This window comes from Bacillus rossius (genome assembly GCF_032445375.1).
Source record: "Bacillus rossius redtenbacheri isolate Brsri chromosome 9 unlocalized genomic scaffold, Brsri_v3 Brsri_v3_scf9_2, whole genome shotgun sequence".
NCBI lineage: Eukaryota > Metazoa > Arthropoda > Insecta > Phasmatodea > Bacillidae > Bacillus > Bacillus rossius.
The window spans coordinates 35,008,460-35,029,074 of record NW_026962013.1 but is presented as its reverse complement, the minus strand read 5'-3'; the positions used below and the strand labels follow the sequence as shown (position 1 = coordinate 35,029,074).

The following is a 20,615-nucleotide window of genomic DNA, read 5'->3' as shown; positions in this document are numbered from 1 at the left end:
CACTATTTATTACCCTTATGGGGGCCAAAACGTACGCTACCCTCAAAAGCATACTGATACCAGACAATCCTACATCAAAGAAATTTGAAGAATTGTTGGAGGTGCTTTCTACACATTTTTCGCCTGCCAAGAACATCATAGTCGAAAGGTTCAGATTTCATAAATGTGATCAGCAAAGCAATGTATCGGTATCTGAATACATAATAGAACTAAAAAACCTGGCAAAATCATGTAACTTTGGTAAATTTCTACAAGAAGCATTACGGGATCGTTTGGTATGTGGCTTGCGGTCCGAAATCATACAACGTAGTCTGATCTGTGAACCTAACCTAGACTTTGACAAGGCTTGCATTATCGCCAGCAGCATGGAACAGGCCGCACAGCAGACAAAGTTGTTCCAGCCAACATTGCCAACTTCGCCAATGGACGTAACAGAAACTGTCAACAAAGTAACAGATAAGCAACAAGGTACAGTCCAGGAAACATACTCGCGAGGCGGGCAGCAGAGAAATAATGACTACAAGTCCACATACAGGTCTACATCCAAACACCCTAGTGGAGCAGCGGCAAGCGGAGCAGCATCATCTTGCTTCCGATGTGGACGGAGGCATGCTCATGAGACATGTCCAGCAAGGCAGTGGACCTGTTACTCGTGTGGGAAGAAAGGTCACGCAGCTCGAGTATGTCGCTCTCGTATGGTGAAAGAACTGGGGGCAGAGTCTAGTGACGAGCTTCTGGAACTTAATGCATTGCATCTTAATCAAGTTAACTCTTCCGTGAACACAACAGTATATATCAATAGTGTAAATAAACCCTTGACTGCAGTGGTTTCCGTAGAAGGTCAAAGGATAAAAATGGAGATAGATAGTGGAGCTTGTGTATCTGTCATACCAGTTTCTGCTTACAAGGACCATTTTCCACGGGTAGTACTTAAACATTGTGCCTTAGAATTAAAGTCAGTCACTGGTAACCAGGTCAAAGTGTTGGGGCAAATCAGTGTAAATGTAAGAGGGCAGTCTGGGAGAGAGCATCAACTGCCCCTCGTGGTAATAGGAGGGAGAGCAAACATGTTGCCTCTGTTGGGAAGAGAATGGCTTGATGCTATTCTACCTGATTGGAGAAATAACTTGGAGGCAGTAAGTAACGTAGGTAAATTGATTGGTTGTGGTCAGGGTCCCAATGAGGTATCAAGCACATGTGTTGAAGTGGGGACACTGGGACTAAGTGAAATGAGTACAAGATTTCCTAGAGTATTTAATGCAGACACTACTGGATGCATACGTAATTTTAAGGCCCATCTGAATGTCAAAGAGGAGGCAATACCAGTGTTTCACAAAGCTTATGATGTGCCTTACGCACTTAAAGAGCAGGTAGAAAAGCAGCTACATGATTTGCAGAATGTAGGTAAAATTATTCCTGTAAGACATAGTGAGTGGGCTAGTCCCATTGTGGTGGTACCAAAAAAACAGGGGGGTGTAAGAGTATGTGTAGATTTTAAGGTGGCCTTAAACAAAGTCCTAAATGTTGATTGTTACCCGCTACCAAAATTGGAAGATATTTTTGCTGGGTTAACAGGGGGTAAGATTTTCACTGTATTAGATTTGAGCAATGCGTATCAGCAGTTAGAAGTGGGGGAGGAATCTAGGCCTTACCTCACAATGAATACTCACCTAGGCTTGTTTCAGTGGACAAGTTTACCCTATGGCGTAGCTAGTGCTCCAGCCATATTTCAGTCCGTTATGGATAGAGTGCTGCAAGGATTACCTGGGGTGGTATGTTACATAGATGATGTTTTGATTGTGGGAACATCAATAGATGATTGCAAGCAAAAAGTATTTGCTGTACTAGAGCGGTTAAATGATCATAATATTAGAGTTAACCTGTCGAAATGCCGCTTCTATGGTGAGTCAGTAGAATATTTAGGGCATAAGATAGATGAGTATGGAGTTCATCCTACCGATGAAAAGACTGAAGCCATTACACAAGCAGCCAGACCTTTAAATGTAACACAGTTAAAATCCTTTCTGGGTCTGCTGCAGTTCTACCATAAGTTTTTACCTATGCTGTCCAGTAAGATGAAACCCCTGTATGACTTGACTAAATGTGGCAGCAAGTGGATTTGGAATGCAGAGTGCCAAACAGCCTTTGAGGCAGCGAAGCAAATGTTAACATCCAATCAGGTATTAACGCACTTTAACCCAACAGCTCAAATTGTGGTGGCATGTGATGCATCCCCATATGGAGTTGGTGCTGTGTTAAGCCATAGGATAGAGGGGAATGACAAACCTGTGCTTTTTGCATCGAGCACACTTTCAAAGGCAGAGCAAAACTATTCACAAATCGACAGGGAAGCGTTAGCCATAATGTTTGCGGTAAAACGTTTCCACAAGTACATTTATGGTCATCAGTTTGTACTGGTGACAGATCATCAACCTTTAAAGAGACTGTTGGGCCATGATCAGGCCATTCCTACCTTAGCACATGCACGGCTTCAGAGATGGGCAGTTATCTTAGCAGCTTATAATTATAAACTTGAGTACAGACAAGGATCATTAATGGCTAATGCAGACGCCTTATCTAGGTTGCCCCTGCCGGGGAGCATAGATAACTGCATTTTTGCTTTCACAAACATTCCTGATTTACCCCTCAATACAGATGATGTTTGTGAAGCTCAACGTCAGGATGTAGGAGTAGCAAAGGTAATAGAACTCACAAAACATGGATGGACAGATAGGTTATCAGATCCAAACTTGAAGCCATTCTTCATGAGGAGGCATGAACTGTCGTTACAACAAGGATGCCTTATGTGGGGAAATAGAATAATTATACCAAAACAGCTACAAGAGAAAGTCATTGAAATGCTACATGATCAACATCCAGGAATTGTGAGAATGAAACTGTTATTATAGCACGTGGTATGGTTTGGTGGCCTGGTGTTGACCAGGACATTCAAAATAGAGTGCAGACTTGTGAAGCCTGCCAATGTACACAGAATATGCGCAAGGAGATTCCAACAATGACCTGGCCTCAAACTTATTCAGTATGGGAGCGAATTCATTTGGATTTCTTGGACCAAGGAGGAGAAAAAATACTCATTCTATGTGATCACTTTTCTAAGTGGGTGAGTGCCTGGGTCATGAGTACTACATCAGCGGGGAAGGTCATTGAAAGGTTACGTTCATGTTTTGCCATTTTTGGAATTCCAGGTGCTATTGTCTCTGACAATGGGCCTCCCTTTAACTCTGAAGACTTCATATCCTTTTGTAAAGGAAATGGCATACAGGTGTTGAAAAGCCCACCGTATCATCCCAAATCGAATGGACTAGCAGAACGGGGGGTTCAAACATTAAAACAGGCATTGAAGAAACAGGTCATTGATGGAACACTCAAAAATAAGCATGTAAACATCCACCATAGGTTAGAAGAGTTCTTGTTTGTTTACCGAAATACTCCTTGTACAGTAACGGGACAGACCCCGGCGGAAGTGATCTTTAAAACAAAACCCAGAACCAAGCTGAGCATGTTAAAACCTGATAAAAATAAAACCAAAAAGTGTGAACGAAGGCAACCAATAAAGGATGGTGTTCCTTTATATGAAGTAGGGGAAAAGGTCCTGGTGAAAACAATAGGAGATAAAGTATGGAAATGGGTTCCAAGTAGAATTGTAAAAGTCTTAAGTTCATTGACATATTTGGTGTTATGGGGAAGTAACCAAAGAAATAGGATAGTGCATGTGGATCAAATCCGGAAATCACAGTTACCAGATTGTAGACATCCAGTAGTGTCAAACAATGTGGTTAGTGACACACTGGCATGGGGGCCTAAGTTAGGAAACTGGGCAACATCAAAGCGTGGTAGTGGGGAAGGAATTGATGACGAAGTGAGGGGGAGGGTTGCCACAAAGGTGGTGCCTAAGGAAGGAATACCGAAAGAGCTGTCTTCCTCAGGACTACTTAGAGAAGATAGCCATAGTCCACCCTTCAAAGGCTTTGTATCCCCCACTTCAGTGCAAGGGGAAAGCAGACCTAGACCAGACAGACGGTCAACACGATTAGTGAAACCTCCAGTAAGGTTAGATTTGTAACATTATTTGTGATTGTTGAGAAATGCAACTTGTCATGTAATATGTATTTATAGTAGGGTAATATACAACTGTACTATGTATTTTGGAGATCATTTGATCTCAAGCTCATAAGGAAGGATGGGATTGTAGTGTATAACGGTTGGCAGCAAGGGCGGACGAAAAAGGTAGTGTATGACGGGCCAAGATGGTGGTTTTGTGATGTGTAGACGAGTGTGTGATTTCCTTTGGGAATAGTAATAAAGAACCTAACATCAACTACACAGGTGCTGGTTTTAGAATTTCTGAACTTCACTTCGTCAAACATTTTTATTCGAATAATTTTTCCTTGAGTATCAAAACTTTAGAATACAATGTATTAGATGGTATTTGAGGATTTGAGATTTGATTTACCCATTCCTACTTGTAATGTAGTTTATACAATGTCCACATTTTGGAAAATCAGGGAAAGTAAGAAAATTTTCTTTAAATCGTTGAAGAGTCATGGAAATTTCTCTGTAACAGATTTGAGGGAGGAAAGTCATGTCCAGTCTGCCATCACCTTTCTGTGAAAGCATTTATTTCTTTCAGATGCTATTTTGATTATATAATTGTAGGCCATCCACGAGGTTGGATTTTCATTATTTCTACAATTAAATAGAAAATTAGGTAAATTATTTTTTAAAACAAGTCAGGAGAATGGCGGGAAATGTCAAGGAAATTTAATTACAGATTTGTGTAGACATAGGATGTAGTGTACGATAAGAACAGTTTTCGTTCAGATTTTGTTTATTTATTATTGTATAATTAATTGTTATATTTTAATATGTTATTATTGTAATGTCAGAATAATATTATATTGTTGAATAAGTGTCTATAAGCTACAACCATGAACAATAGAAACTCTGATTTATAATTTCGTCAACAATAGACATTACATCATTTACAGAACTTAATTTGCAATCTATCATGAACTGAATTTATTTGAAATAATTGTTTTATGTTATTTTGGTATTTAATTGTAATTTATTATTAATTCATTTATTTTTCTCACTTACCTGTATCTCTGCGTACATTTGTACGAAGGCCTTCTGTTATGTTTTTACAGCAGCCAATCAGCGATCTGGATTTTAAAGCTAACAATAAGACTTTTGTACAACAGGGAGAATTTGGAGAATATAGAAAAAATTAAATGTCTGAGGCATCCTTCGTAAGGCTTAGCCCGATGCCGATGTGTAGAAATTTTTATATTATTTAACTGATTTATTACTTGTGGTGATAAATAATAGTGCATCCAATTCTACACGATGCCGGGGCGTGCCGTGAGTAAATGTGGCAGAAAATATCTACGTGGTAATTAATTATTACCATAATTAGAAGGAAGCTTAAGCCATAGACATTTTAGCTACGATTATATTCATAATGCCACACAACTATTTAGTAACTTCGTTGGAGATTTTGTTTGAAGCACGAGATGTGCTACACGTCAAAATAATAGTAATTAATTCTATTATAGCATTGGCTAATTAACATTTGTTTTGAGGACATAATTTAGCTGGAATAATATACCAGTGGTCTGCGTGTCTAGTGATCGTTGCTATCTAGCCGCGGTATATTTTAAGAGTTATTTTGAGATAGGACAACTGCATAAACTGAACATTAAACATTTAAAGCTGAGTAAATCGTTTCCGGACTATTTTTCATTGAATACAAACAACGAACTTTTGAATAATCTATCTCACCCTAAATCCCGACAGTTTAATCCAGTTATACATCACCAGGTCTGCCTTAATCACTCCAAATAACATTCTTTTTATTATTTTAACTTTCGTCAATACGAAGCTAATTGCATTTATAAGTGTATTCTTGTGTATATTTAATATTAGTACAGTGTAAGGGTATATGTATGTGTCATTTCAGTGTTGATGTTATATTAAATGTGCTTTGTGTCTTGTTTTTTTATTGCAGTTTCACATATTTACTTTATACATTTCCCCCAACATTCATACACTATACAGTATTCTCATTAGTTCTCAGTTTTATTTGTGTTTATGTCAAACTTATGTTAGTTGTATCCATCTTCTGGAAGTTATCTCCTGGGTCTCGTAATATTATCACTATATGACATCATCAGTAAGTCAGTATTGATACATAAGAAGAAAACAAGGCGCCCAATAATAATAATCATAGTAACAGAATTCCCAGAGAGAATAACATTACAGAGGAAAAGTGAAATAACAACGTGTAATACTGTACATACACAATCTGGGTTACCTATATACACAGAATAGTATAGTATATACACACAGTCACAGTAGTAAGTAGAGTACACACTACAGTAGTTTTTCAGCAACTCATCAAAGCTCGTAATGCAGTACCTACATCCATGACTCATCGAAACTAGTAATGCAGTACCTATATCCGTAATTCCCCAAGGCTCGCAATGTAATATATCCGCGAATCATCGAAGCTCATAACGCAACATTATATCTGCAACTCACCAAAGCTGGCAATGAGGTATATATGAAACTATCTGAAGCCCGTAATGCAGTATATCCGCAACTCACCAAAGCTGGCAATGCAGTATATCCGCAATTCACCAAAGCTGGCAATGCAGTATAACTGCAACTCACCGAAGCCCGTGATGCAGTATATTTGCTAATCACCAAAGCTGGCAATGCAGTATATCCGCAACTCACCAAAGCTGGCAATGCAGTATATCCGCAACTCACCGAAGCTGGCAATGCAGTAGGTACATCTGCCACTCACCGAAGCTGGCAATGCAGTAGGTACATCGGCCACTCACCGAAGCTGTCACTGCAGTAGGTACATCTGCCACTCACCGAAGCTGGCAATGCAGTAGGTATATTTGCAACTCACCGAAGCTGGCAATGCAGTATAGCTGCCACTCACCGAAGCTGGCAATGCAGTAGGTACATCGGCCACTCACCGAAGCTGGCACTGCAGTAGGTATATTTGCAACTCACCGAAGCTGGCAATGCCACTCACCGAAGCTCTGGCTGACCCAGATGCCCAGCATGTCCAGCTGCAGCAGGCGGTAGTAGATGAGCTCGCCCCGCTCCAGGTTCATGAACAGGTGGTACAGGAAGCTGCCGATCCACGGCGCCACCGAGCCGGCGATGTGGCACCACGGCAGGAAGGTCGAGTCCACCTGCTCCCAGGGCAGCAGCGCGGGCACCGTCACCAGGATGTACACGATGGGCACCCCTGCGCACAGCACGCGTGTCGTGTCTCCACATAGTTGTGATAAATAAGCCAGCACAATCATTCTTATAATTTTTATTTATGTCCGTTAACCGTAGAATATGCCCTCGAATAATGTTGCACGGCACATTCAATTGATCAAAATCTTTTCAGTAGTAAATACGTGATTGTGTAAAAAAAAAATCCAAACTTTTAATATTTATATATTAAGAGGATAGGATTACGAAGAACATTTCTGCCCTCTTGTATGTTATGACAATGATAACTCTTTTCGTGCTAATTATCAACTCTTTCCAAGAGTAAAATAGGATGGGGAGAGTATGTTAAGCAATGTTACATTATACACACACACACACCAACACACACACGTGGGTCCGACATCTTGACGACTACGGCTCGTGGCTATAGCAGTCTCTGCAAGCTGGCGGATTTTATTTTATTTTTATTTTATTTTATTTTATTTTATTTTATTTTATTACATCTCTCTGTTGATCCCTATACATGTATGTAATACAATTGGGGTAAAGAGAACTTCAATAATTGCACATATAAATTATAACAAAGATTACAAATTGTTAAAAACAAATACGACATATTAACAAATCATTATCACGATACAAACATTATACAAAAAAGACAACATACCACACCATATTGAATAACAACTACCTATATAAATTATAAATGATTTTTAAAAGAACTACATTAGTTAAAATATTAATTTATATTATAAAAAACTATTCTTATGTAATAATTTCTTTACATTAACCTTAAATTTCTTTTTATCTTGGCAGCTTAATACTTTGTATTGGTTAGGTAAAGAGTTAAAAAATTTTGCCAGAGACACAAAGGGGCCTTTCTGAACAACTGATAATGATACAGAAGGTAAATTAATGTTATCATTTATCTTGTATTACATTTTTGCACTTCATGATTCTTTATAAAGAACCCTATGTTATCAATTATGTATGATAAGGCATTGTAAATGTACTGATTAGTCAGAGAGAAAATTCTTTCACTCTCAAATAAACCTCTACAAGAGTCTCTGGGTCTTTTACTACACAAAATTTTCTGAAGACTAAATACTTTCTTAGATTCAATTGAATCACCCCAAAGTACTATTCCATAGGACATAATAGAATGAAAGTAAGCATAATAAATTGATTTCAACGTATCCTTGGAAATAAACTGCGAAAGACATCTTAGTGAGTAACAAGAAACACTAAGTTTTTTACAGATAACATTAATATGATTTTTCCAATTTAACTTATCATCAATTTCTAACCCTAAAAACTTAACTGTAGGAACCTGTCGAATATTTATATTTAGATGTCCAATTTGTATTTTTGTAATTTCTTTATTCTTTACATAGAAGATAACAAAATTAGTTTTATCATAATTAAGGACTAGTTTATTAATTCTAAACCAGTCTATTAACATGCTAAATACTTTATTTGCCTTTAATTCGAGTTCAGTTTGGGATTTTGCATTAATAAGAATACTCGTATCATATGCAAACAAAACTGATGAAGTACCATCATCCAGATATGCTGGTAAGTCATATATATAACAAAAAAAGTAATGGACCAAGAATAGATCCCTGAGGTACTCCTTGTTTGATATCGCAAGAACTTGACACCACTTCTCTGCCAGTCTGTGGATCATATATATTAGTACTTTCTGTTTACGATCCAATAGATTTGATTTAATCAACAACAATAAATTATTTTCTATACCGTATAACTGCAATTTCTTTAGTAAAATGTCATGGTTAACACAGTCAAAGACTTCTGTCAAGTCACAAAAGATAGTTAAGACATACTCTTTATTATTTAATATGTTTAATATATTAGTTAATAAGTGATACGCTGCATTTACAGTAGACAAACCTTTTCTAAATCCAAATTGGGAAGGAGAAAATATATTATTTAGTTCCAAATGTTTAATCAATCTTACATAAATAGCTTTCTCAAAAATTTTACTGAAAACTGGAAGAAGAGAAATAGGTCTATAATTAACTTCTCTCTCTCTATCCCCCTTCTTATACAAGGGTTTAACAATGGCGGTCTTTAATCTATCGGGAAATATACCAGTGGCTATTATACAATTACAAATTTCACTCAAGGAAAGGATAATTATGTTGGCAGAATTTTGTAATATAATACTCGAGATCCGATAATATTATCAATTTCATATTTTGAGGTAGGTACGGATTGTATATCTGATAAATCTCTATTTACACTGTCAAGGCAAAATTTATCAGACTTATCCAGTAATTCAGGTGTTAACAAGGAATCTGCTACAGAAATAAAATATTTATTGAACTGTTCCGCTACTAATTCTGACCGAATAATTTTATGAATATCATTACCCGACTTAAAAATTATTGAATTATTACTAACACCATGAAGATATTTTACATAATTCTGTCTTTATAACTTTCCAGGCATTTTTTACTTAATTTTTGATTTTTGCATTAATGAATCAATTTCCATTCGTTCAGCCTGAAATATTACTTTATTAAGAATATTACACTATCTTTTTTATTTGTTTTTAAACCTGTAAAATTTGCGTTGTGTAATGCGCGCTTATTTCATTGTATTTCTGATGCATACTAAAATTACACCTTCAAAGTCCCTAAAGATGTATAACCTCAAAAACGCAGGCCATAATAGTTTTGGTCTACGGGGAAATTACACAGGTTCAGCGTTGATGCATTTACATGCGATGGGTTAGATACTCCTGTTGTTAGGCTAGTTCAGGGAAATCAATAGTAGCTTACCATCATGTTAAACAGAATTATAGTTATGTTTTAAAAAGGGTAAAAAAAAAAATACAGTTTTTTTTTTCTGAAAATGCATACTTTTCGTATATTTTTCACGCTCGGCATAATTTTTAAAAAATTCTACATTAAATTTGTGTCCAAGTTTCGTATTATAGGTTTATTTGCAACACGAGAACACATGAATTTGCTTTTTACCGAGGTAAGATGTTTATACATCACTGGCGAGTAATGAAAGACTCGCTCACACTTTTTTTGTTACTATAAATTTTTTTTTATACTTAAATGCTTTTAAAAATAAAATACGACAGTGTTGTTAATAGAAAGCGTTAAAATGTAATTTCGAAGGGCTGTTATTTTTCAAAAATTCGGATTCACCATTTAACTTGGATTTGATTCCATACCGAACAAAACACTCCGGTCATCCGCCCTCCCCAGAGTTGGAACCTGGGACCACCATTTGGTTCGGGAGGGGAAGTAGGGGAAGGGAATATGTATCAGTGCGGCGGCCAAGGAGGTTGGAAAATCTCCTTGGGCGCTACATGTTTCTTCCAGTGACATAACCCGTTCAAAATATGTTGACCGTACAGTGCTAAACGAGCAATGCGTAGATACACGCACCAGCGTCATCAGGATGACTGATGTTTATAGAGCAGTTTACGTGTAACCGTGCCGTGGCGAGTTGGCTCCGCCAACTGTTTGGCTCCGGCGCGGCGGTCCGTTGCGAGCGACGAACAGGACGGTTGCACTGAATAGATTGGGATCCGACTCAATGCTCACAAGACAATAGTTCGATGAGTCTTGTCAGATTCGGGGCGCAAACCATCGCCTCTTCTAACCTCGCCACATGAGTGCGACTGGGCGAGTTATGCAAGGACCTGTTCCAACTGAATTTAAAAAAAAGTTTTCCATAGAAAGTAAGTATACGGGTGTGTATGCTTTTGATACGATTATGGTTATTAAAAAAACAACAGGTAATTAGCCACCTTGCGTATGAACAAAGAAGTTTCTCAAATAAGAACTGTTCGTGCTTAATTAGTACCTAGACAACATATTACACTTCATATACAAGATGTAACTAAACACTTAAATACTGTGGTTTCATATGCATGATATGTCTAGGAGGCAAAAATGCCAATGAACATAGGCCCGTAAATGCGTCTTTTCATCGCTAAAGTCGTTGCCAAGTACAGGAAAATGCACTGGATCCCTGTTATGTAGAATTCCATATGGTCATGATACACAGTAACTAACTTTACATACGAATGGTGTGTTATGTACCACGTACATGATCGCAGTTATGTATACCACAGTAATTTACGTATGTTTTAGATATAGCTAGTATAAACTCATGTTTTTACTTCTTTAAGAAGTTTATCATATTAATTCCCACCCCATGACTTGGAAACGTAACAAATGTAAACCAATGAGACAAAATTTCACGTCTGGTAAAATTTAATTTAATTTAAGGAATTTTGAGGTAGCGGTGTGTATCTACATGTATATAATACAAATAAACCACAGAGTAAGGATCCAGCACTAGATTGTCTCGAACGTGTACAAACCCTGAACAAGCACGGCTACCACCGCGACCAAATGCTCGGCTAGTGTTGGTCGCGCGGAGTCACGCAAACGGGTGGGCGGGGCAATGCCGAGCTGATCCGTGCGGGTCCGTTGTCCGTCGTAGCTACAGTACACTCCCGATTATCCGCGAAATTAAGTGGCAGGGCCACCGCGGATAGTGAAAATCGCGGATGATCCGCAAAAGAGCCGAAAATGGGAAACAAAAATGGAAACATTAATTTCAACTTAAAAATTAAACATTTATGTACAGTAAACGTTACAATTAAAGTTCAAATTTTTAAATGATGCTAAAATGTTAGTATTTTACTGAGTAATTAAACATACAATACATTTCAGTAATGTAAACATAAAAGCGTTCAACCATACGACTAGAAACAAAGTGCGACAGAGACAAAAATAGCAACGCATGCCAGCTTACTGAGTGAGTTCCGAGAAGGCCTGTGGCGTTTTACTGTTTACTACACACAATACACTCGTCAGTAGAGTTCAAATTTGCTCACTTGTAATAAAATACAGATTTACATATGTGCTGTATTTTTTTTTTTTTTTTTCGTAGCATGCGCTTCCGTGCCATTTCAGAACGGGTCTAATAAGCGTGCCTGCATCTTCGGTCACCATGGACCTCATGAGCCAGGAGCTTGGTAGTTCTGTGTGTGGCTTGGGAACAGCGCCAGACTGCACTGCAGATGTAGTATCTTGATATACAGCATGTTCCCGACGGGAATGACGCAGTTCCCCGGTATCGACGAGGCCGAAGTGGTGCGTGTAGCTGAACTGTCGAGGAGCTCCCGTCAGCAGGAGCGGCTAGGGGCACTCCCCCCGGACCCGCTGTACCGGGGCCCCGGTTTGGTGTCCTGCTAGAACATGGGGATTAGTGGCAAAGCTAAAAGTGTTGGTCGATACAAATTTCAATTAATTATTACGTATTAGGAAAAAAAAACCAGAGAAAAGCGCAGTTCGGGTCCATGACCGTATTTTTATTTTGAAAACGTCGGTATATTTAATTTCCTTTTTGATTCTGCCGTAGATCTCGCACTCTCTCGGCACTGGGCTTCTTAGGCTGTTTGGATTCCTCTCGTCGCGAGCTTTACTCTGACTTGCGTTTTTATGTAATTCCGAGCATATCTACAGGCCAGGTGAGATATATTTAAATATTTTCTAATTTTCAATTTGATACCGATTTTCACTTATATTCCGGGGAATTATTTACATCCTAGCAGTGTTCCACAAGCTCTTTCACAACGGCACACGAGTCAATGTCCTCGCTAAACGCGTTTCCACGCCACACCAATTCATAACTTTACAAAAAGCTAATTCGTGACAATTACGCGCATGTGCGCACGCTGGTACGATGACGTCACAGGCGAAACAAATACCGCGCGACCAACACGCACGGACTTGGTCTATCCGTTGTGGGCTCGACCATTTGTTGACGCATTATTGGTCTCGTAGTTATTAGCGATTCAAAACTGGCGGTGGTTTTTGTCACGAGTGAAAGTTCGCCCGCCAATAACTGCGACGAGCGAGCGGACGCATTTTCACGTCAAAACTTGTAAAGTATTTATTGCCACTTATAATTACGCGATTCCACCAGAATTTCATTGTGAGCATTTATAAAAAAACTTACCCGAGGATAATTTATCAGGAAAGAAAATATCAATATTTCTTAAGATAAATTAACAAAACCATCGTCGAAATTTAAGTTCCAGGTTAGCTTAAAATTTTGTTTTGAAAGAGTTAATTCTTCAAGTTTGCGAAAAACTTATGCGATAACACATCTGTAAACATTCACGAAAGTTTAAATACAACAGGACTCTGTAAAATCTGGATCCATGAGTTAATCAGCCATACACATGAGCATCTGCTTTCGAAAAATGTACTTGATGGGTCGCAGTCAGGAAACGAACCTTACGCCTCAGACGCTTCAAGTCACAATATCAGACGTGGCTGTCAATGCGAGACGAGTACGAATACAGCTGAGTTAAATATTACTCAAAAATACTAATCGGGTTGTCATTGGCTGTTTTGTGTAGTTTGTATAATGGCGATAACGTCCACAAAGCATCGAGCGATAATTTTCGCTTAGGAATGCTTGTACGAAATTTTTCAGAAAATCTAAATACTTATTTTGCGATTTCTGATAAAGTTAGCGCGACAAAATTTACTGACAATTTTGAAACGGTTATGTTAAAAATATTTTCCGAGAGAAGGAATTTACTTATATATATATATATATATATATATATATATCCTGCGTCATCAGTTTTTTAAATAACCCATGCCACCAATAAAGATGCCCGGTGTGATAAAAATATCACTGCGTGTGGTTGTTTATTTTGGTAAGCGAACAATGCGTAAAACGTAATGACGTCGTCGATCACAGCTCAGGCAAGCGCTATTTCGGGCACTGTTTAGCCAATATCCACCCCTCCCCTCGGCCCTTCCTCCGGAAATAAAGCACAAGCCTGCTATTTTGTGGGCAAGTTTATTGTGCTTTTAAAACATTATTGGTACCTACGTCAGCAGCGAAAGTTTACGCCTTAACAAAAGATAATCATTTTCCACCCACCCCTTCCTACCATTCTTTCGTTAGAATATTTTACATTACGTTAGCTTCAGAACTAAACTGTTAAACACCGTCTTCAATTGCAACATTTAAAGGACGCGGCTCGTTTTTTTTTTAACCAACATAAATATAGTGTCTCAATTAGAAAAAAAAGTATGCTATGCGTGCAAAAAATATCATCTGACATCAAATATTGCTGCAGAATTACTAAAAAAAAAAATTAGGACATTACTAATATTAATAAATCCAGTAAATTATATAACGATGTAATTTATCATTCACTATAAGCAGTTTTGAATGAGTGACTAGTGGAGACTAGGGAAGGTGAAAAAATCTAAGGTTACCTTTTTTGTGTCGATCGATTTCGAAGTTACGAAATCTCGGACGCAAGTCGAGTGTACTTTCACGCGACACATCACGCTCGGTATTAAAAATGTGTGCACAATAAACTTAATAACCTGTGTTGGTGAGATGTTCAGATGTTAAGGGCCTTGGAAACCGTGTCTGAATTCGCGTGAAGTAGACACTTCTTACTATATAAGTACCTACTTCGTACTTGTCCCCGGGAATGAAATATGTAGGCGTGCAAGTAAGCGAATGTGTGTAGACTTCGCGCGTAGTTCCAGGTAAAGAAACGTCGCCATTTTTAAAATTGTTTTGTTTGTCAGCCTATTTTCGATAGAACATTTAATTATATAAAGACTCGTAAAATAATTTCCTCTTTATATGTTACTGGGATTAAAATATTTAATGAAATATTAATATTTAAACATGTTTACAATGAAGTTTCAGCAAATACAAGCACATATATACTGATCGTTAATTTACGAAACAAAAGTGGAATTTTCAAAGTAGGTTGCCTTAAATTCGCGTGGCTGTAAATAAGTGTAGGCCAAACAAATTACTAATTTCAGTCAAACATTTTTGTTCAAATATGAAATTTAGTTATTATAACGAATTAATGTCAACAACCAGTTTGGCTGTCTAATACACGTCCGGATTGCTATAGTTCACCAAAAAGGGCAAGCAAAGTTTGCGGGAACCAAATACTTGACTGTGTACTTGAATTCGGACACAGCTTCAAAGGAGGCGACATATTGATAAATGTAGCCTCTACACACACGGGTGTTTCTGGAACATGGTCACACATTTGTAAGTTATTCTGCAGTACATTATTAAAAAAAATTATTTAGAGTGCTTAAGTTGGTAAAATTACAAACAAAACAAAATTAAGTATTTTATCAAGTGAAGATACAGAACGTAGTAATCAACCCTATTAGTTTGTACTAACAGTTTTAAAATACAGCAGTCTTCGACAAAATAGAAGGAAATTATGGCATTATACGACGCTACTACGCTATCTACCGTACCTACCAACCTACCATTTAAATGGGTGAATTTTTGAACCAAAATTATTTCATGGACATAGCTTACGCTTTTTCTGGTTTATACACCATGTTAATGAAATTGTTTCAAATAAATCTTCCACTTTGAAAGAATCGTTCAAATAATGTGTGACTATTCCTGGGATCTAAACGTTGTTATGTTGGCTAGAAGCTCAGATGCCATCAGGGCTAGGCAATACATTTTTTTACTCAGTTAAATACTTTTTATTTGTGTTGTATTTTAACATCTCGTTGACAGACAGGTCTTAAAAAAAAACACACACACACTAAGAAATAATTAGAGGAAACCATATGAAATAGAAATAAATCAGGAATTTTGGAAATCACCGAGCTAACTCATTCCGTAATTTCATCACGCGATCATTTTGTACAGTTCGACGTTCTAAAGATAACTTTCCGAATAACTCAAAATGTGTGTGTGTACACCACTGCTGGTAACACTGTAAGCATCATAAAGTAAACCTCAATAACGGTCAAAAAAAGAAAAATACGCAAACGCACATAAAATAAGCCATAATGAGCCGATGTCAAAAGTTAGGGAAGCCCGCTGTGTTAATCTGTGCTTTGACATTAGTTTTCTGAATAATTCCCTCCACGCAGTTCTCTGTGAGGTCTATGGCCTTCTTTTCTCAGACGAGAGAGCCAAAACCCGAAGTTCATGGTTTTTTCCCGTATCTTTAATGTAGCTATCCTAACCAAATCAACCGTCCACAATGTTTTAAAGTATTTATAATGTAGCTAACCTAACCTAATTGACCATTAGTATCCTTTTATCAACACCGCCATATTTATTTACAATGAACAAAAAAAAATCTAAGATACACAATCAGGCGTTTGGCTCTCCCGTCTGTGAAAAGAAGACTTTATTCCGCATTTAACTTTTGACATCGGCTTATTTTGGCTTGTTTTCTTTGTGTTTGCGTATTGCATTTTTTTGTACGTTATTGAGGTATATATGTATATATGACAAACAGTGTAACTAGCAATGGTGTATTCAAAAAAAATTAATCAATTCTTTTTATTGTAGATGCGACAGATAAACTTCCACCAGCGGGGAATTTTGAACCAATTTTTTTTCCCTCTTCCGGAAACGATTGGAAGAGTGCTCGCTCGAATGATTTCCCGCCAGCGAGCAGTGACGTGATTAAAAAGTATTTGTGCCACCCCCGTAGCGTCCACCCCCGTTAGCCAATCCATCAGGACGGTCCCCCTCCCCTGCACCCCCTGTCCCAAGAGCGGCCAATCAGGGCTCTCGAGTTCCCGTCGGCCGAGCAGCGACCTTGGTCCGTAGGAGGGGGGGGGGGGGGGGAGGCGCACCATGGAGTAAGAGAAGTTCGGCAGTGGTTGTCTAATGTAGATTCTCAAGTCAGTTCGCATTTTGGGACACGCCAATGATGGTTACACAGCCTTCGCTTAATTTCTCCAGAGGAATAAGTGGACGAGAATCGTAGGAATGTCGTGTTGTGCTTATTGTTGAACAAAAATTAACTGAAATTACATTCAACACCGAAGTTCATAAATACCTTCATAGTGGGTTTTTGCGCGATACCTACAGTAGACGCAACATAACTCCGAGCCTGGGTGAATGTTAGAAAATCGATGTGTGTATGTGAGTCACGACATTGGGGAAGGCAGACGTGGCGCGGCAACGAGCGATAATGCGTAACTTGATAACAGGGGCTACATGCTACTGCACAGAGTGAAAACTTAGACCTTCGGTGAAATCCGACGAATACGTTCGTTAACACATCCGTGGTACTTACTAAACGTTTTCGTTTACAGTTTGGATCTGAGGTTTGTATGTATGTAGTGTATCACTTTTGTTCAGAGCCAGTGTTACATATGTAGTGCAGTACTTCAGTAAAGTACAACTTTATACATAAAATGCCTCCAGTGTTGTCAAAAGTTAAGAGTAAAAAACTGCACTCGCAGGCGCGGGAAATCATCTATAACGTTCTGCAGTTTATGGAAAATGAAGCGCGATTGCAGGAACCCTCCATTTCACCAGAGAAAGCACAGCTGAGAACAGCTAAGGCGACGGGTGTGTCTCGCTCGACTGTACAAACAAATAAAAGGGAGGCTAAGAGGAATGAAGCTGGTGAAGGAACATATTTCGAGACGCCCAACAAGAAGCGAAAAAAAAACAAAAAAAAACAACATATAAACACGAACTTGACACCTTTGATGAAGCTGTGGTACGACGTACTGTGTACAATTTTTATTTACTTGAAAAACGTGTGCCGACTGTCGAAACTGTATGTCGTAAACTAAAGAATGACATAAATTACCATTGGTAGCAATACAACCTTAAGGACGACTTTGAAGAAGCTAGGATTCAGGTGGCAGAAAACCAAATCGCAGCGCTTACTTTTAATAGAAAAATCAGATATTCGGCAAAAACGTATAGAATATCTCAAGAGTATGCGTCAATGTAGAAACGACGAACGCACAATTATAAACATGGATGAGTCGTACATATTGTCGTCTCATGTAAAAAATAAAACGTGGAGTGACATGTCCTCAAATGGTTTACTAGTGCCTGTCGCGAAGGGTCAAAGCTTAATAATGATTCACGCAGGTGGCGAAAAGGGTTTCATCCCAAATGCTCTTGCAATGTGGAAGTCGCACCAGGCAACAGGGGATTATCACAAAAACATGAATAAAGATAATTATGAAAAATGGCTCACCGAACAATTAATACCAATTCTTCCACCAAACAGTGTTGTTGTGATAGTTAATGCTCCCTATCACAATATAAAAATAAATAAAACGTCTACCTCCAGCTCGACAAAATTGGAAATGCACCAGTGGTTAAGTAAGGAGAACATTTCCTTTATTAGCGAAATGCTCAAACCAAACTTGTATAACCTCATAAATAAGTACAAACCTTCGCAAGTGCAGTACTCGTCAGACAGACTACATATTGGTAAATAGTGGCCACACATTACTTCGTCTGCCCCCTTATCATCCGGATTTGAATCCGATAGAAAGCATATGGGCTAAAGTTAAAGGAGAAGTCGCTTCAAGAAATGTTACTTGCAATTTGGCAAATGTAAAAAAAAAAAAAAAAAAAAAAAAAACTTTGCGAGTAGATATTTAACCGAATGGGTCCAGAAGATTGGATACCGATTTGCAATCACGCCAAGGCACTCGAGAACGAATACTGAGATAAGGATGCGCGTTTTGACATTGAAATTGATAAAGTGATTGTTCAGTTAGGTGATGCAAACAGTGACAGCAGTGACGTTTACACATCAGACTCTTCGGGTGGAACAGTCAGTGGCGTTGAAGATCTGAGTGCTTGGATGCTTGGAACGTCAGTGGTAAGTGGTCAATGTTTTCTCTGCTTTTCTCTACCTGCTGTGAAAGGTCGCCGTATCGGCTTATACCCCCTCCTCATCCACCCGACCACCCACACGTGTTGCTGTCCCTGCTCATCATGTGTGGCGTAGCTCAAGCTCGGAGTTATATTGCGCCTAGTGTAATATATGCGAGATAAAGTAAAATATTGTATATCGTTTTTCGTAATCGCAGGTTACGGAAATTCACACGAGTTGTGGGTTTTTGTAATTAATCGTAGTTGTTTCATCAGTACTACTTACCTGTTTTACTGTTGACTTCGCGTAATTTTACCCGAGTTTAAATTTCCTTAACATATGTATGAATACATGTGCTAACCAGCTTAACTTAAAATTTAGTTCTTTTGTTCAAAGTAGGGTGTTGGTAACATTACGAATTATATTTTATATGACACGGATGAGAAAGATCGATTCCATAGTTTTAAGACGCCAATTGCTGAATAGCTATAAACATAAAGGTAACTCAGTTTACGTCACAACGCAACCCGCAACTAACGCAAAAAAAAAAAATATCACTGTAGTTTAAATAAGCACAAAAGTCACAATACGTCTCAAACTCCACAACTTGAAATTCCAAAACATTCAAAATAAATTTATTCCCCTGGATTTTTGTGATAAGAATTGTTTGTGTTAATCATGGGAAAAAAATGAAACCGTCAGTAATTTGTTTAATTCATATTTTCTTTTGTTGTGCGAAAGTTTAACTAGAGAAAACATGTATTTAGGTACAATTAAAATATGAACGTGGCCTTCACGTATTTAAATGTTTTCAGAACACTTCACTTCAAATATGGAAGATGGTAACGCAAGAAGTTGAAAGTTCTGCAATGTTACGCGTCACGGTTTAGCGTTTTGCGGAGTTATAAAACGTTATATGAAAACGTTGGCTTCGAAATTATTGCGTTTCTTGATTACACAGAGAAAAAAATCTGTCCTCTTACAGTCAAAAAAATAGTTTGTAACACTACAAGAAAGATATCGTAACTTTGTACAACACACGGTTATGGTTATTTTTGCACGTATGAAATACGTTTTTCGAGATAATAAGTATTTCTTACGAAAATTGGAGCAAAATTTTATATTTTAATTAATGTTTCATCCAAGTATAATTTCTTTAAACCCTGGAAAATCATTCTAATATTCAAAATTCGACTTCGTTTTGATTTATAATGCTTATTAATGTGCGCAGTTAATACTGGAAAGCTATCCAGGGAACGGGTTTTTTAAGTATTGGAGGTACTGGAACAGACACGAAGCATAAATTCCCGGTTAAGAATCCGAACCACCCAGCATGAATGCGAACACTATTTTGTAGTTGATACAGTTTGTTTGGATGTAAATGTAAATATTTATAAATATGTGTTATTTCGCATGAATTTTTCTGTTCCATTTATATATATATATATATATATATATATATAAAGAGTTTAGCCCCTACAGCGGCTTCATGGTTTCCCCACCAACCTCGGTTTCTCGGAAGCTTCATGCCTTCTCCCGCACATGCAGCACAAAGCAGGCCCGAAAAATGACCATCTGCGATCAAGAATTTGTAAACTATTAACGCGGTAACCATATACTTTTAATATACCATTTTATTCGCAATAATGCGAACTTTAGTCCTATGATTTTACTT

At 37.9% G+C, this 20,615-nt stretch overlaps 2 protein-coding genes across 5 annotated transcripts in view; one reads left to right on the top strand and one right to left on the bottom strand.

The window, feature by feature from the left end:
• LOC134543174 (progestin and adipoQ receptor family member 4) overlaps positions 1–20,615 on the bottom strand; it is a 193,206-nt gene that overhangs the window by 32,026 nt on the left and 140,565 nt on the right. Inside the window, exon 2 of the mRNA XM_063388058.1 lies at positions 7,070–7,288. Within this exon, the coding sequence (XP_063244128.1) occupies positions 7,070–7,288 (219 nt within the window). The remainder of the gene's footprint in view (positions 1–7,069; positions 7,289–20,615) is intronic.
• Positions 5,211–20,615, top strand: part of LOC134543173 (UDP-glycosyltransferase UGT5-like) — a 97,495-nt gene continuing 82,090 nt past the window's right edge. The window contains exon 1 of one of the 4 annotated variants that reach the window (XM_063388053.1): positions 5,211–5,382. In XM_063388053.1, coding sequence (XP_063244123.1) covers positions 5,368–5,382 — 15 coding nt within the window. In that variant the 5' untranslated portion in view covers positions 5,211–5,367. Of the gene's footprint in view, positions 5,414–18,749; positions 18,947–20,615 lie in introns of those variants that run through there. The other 3 variants (XM_063388055.1, XM_063388057.1, XM_063388052.1) reach the window with 3 other exon arrangements.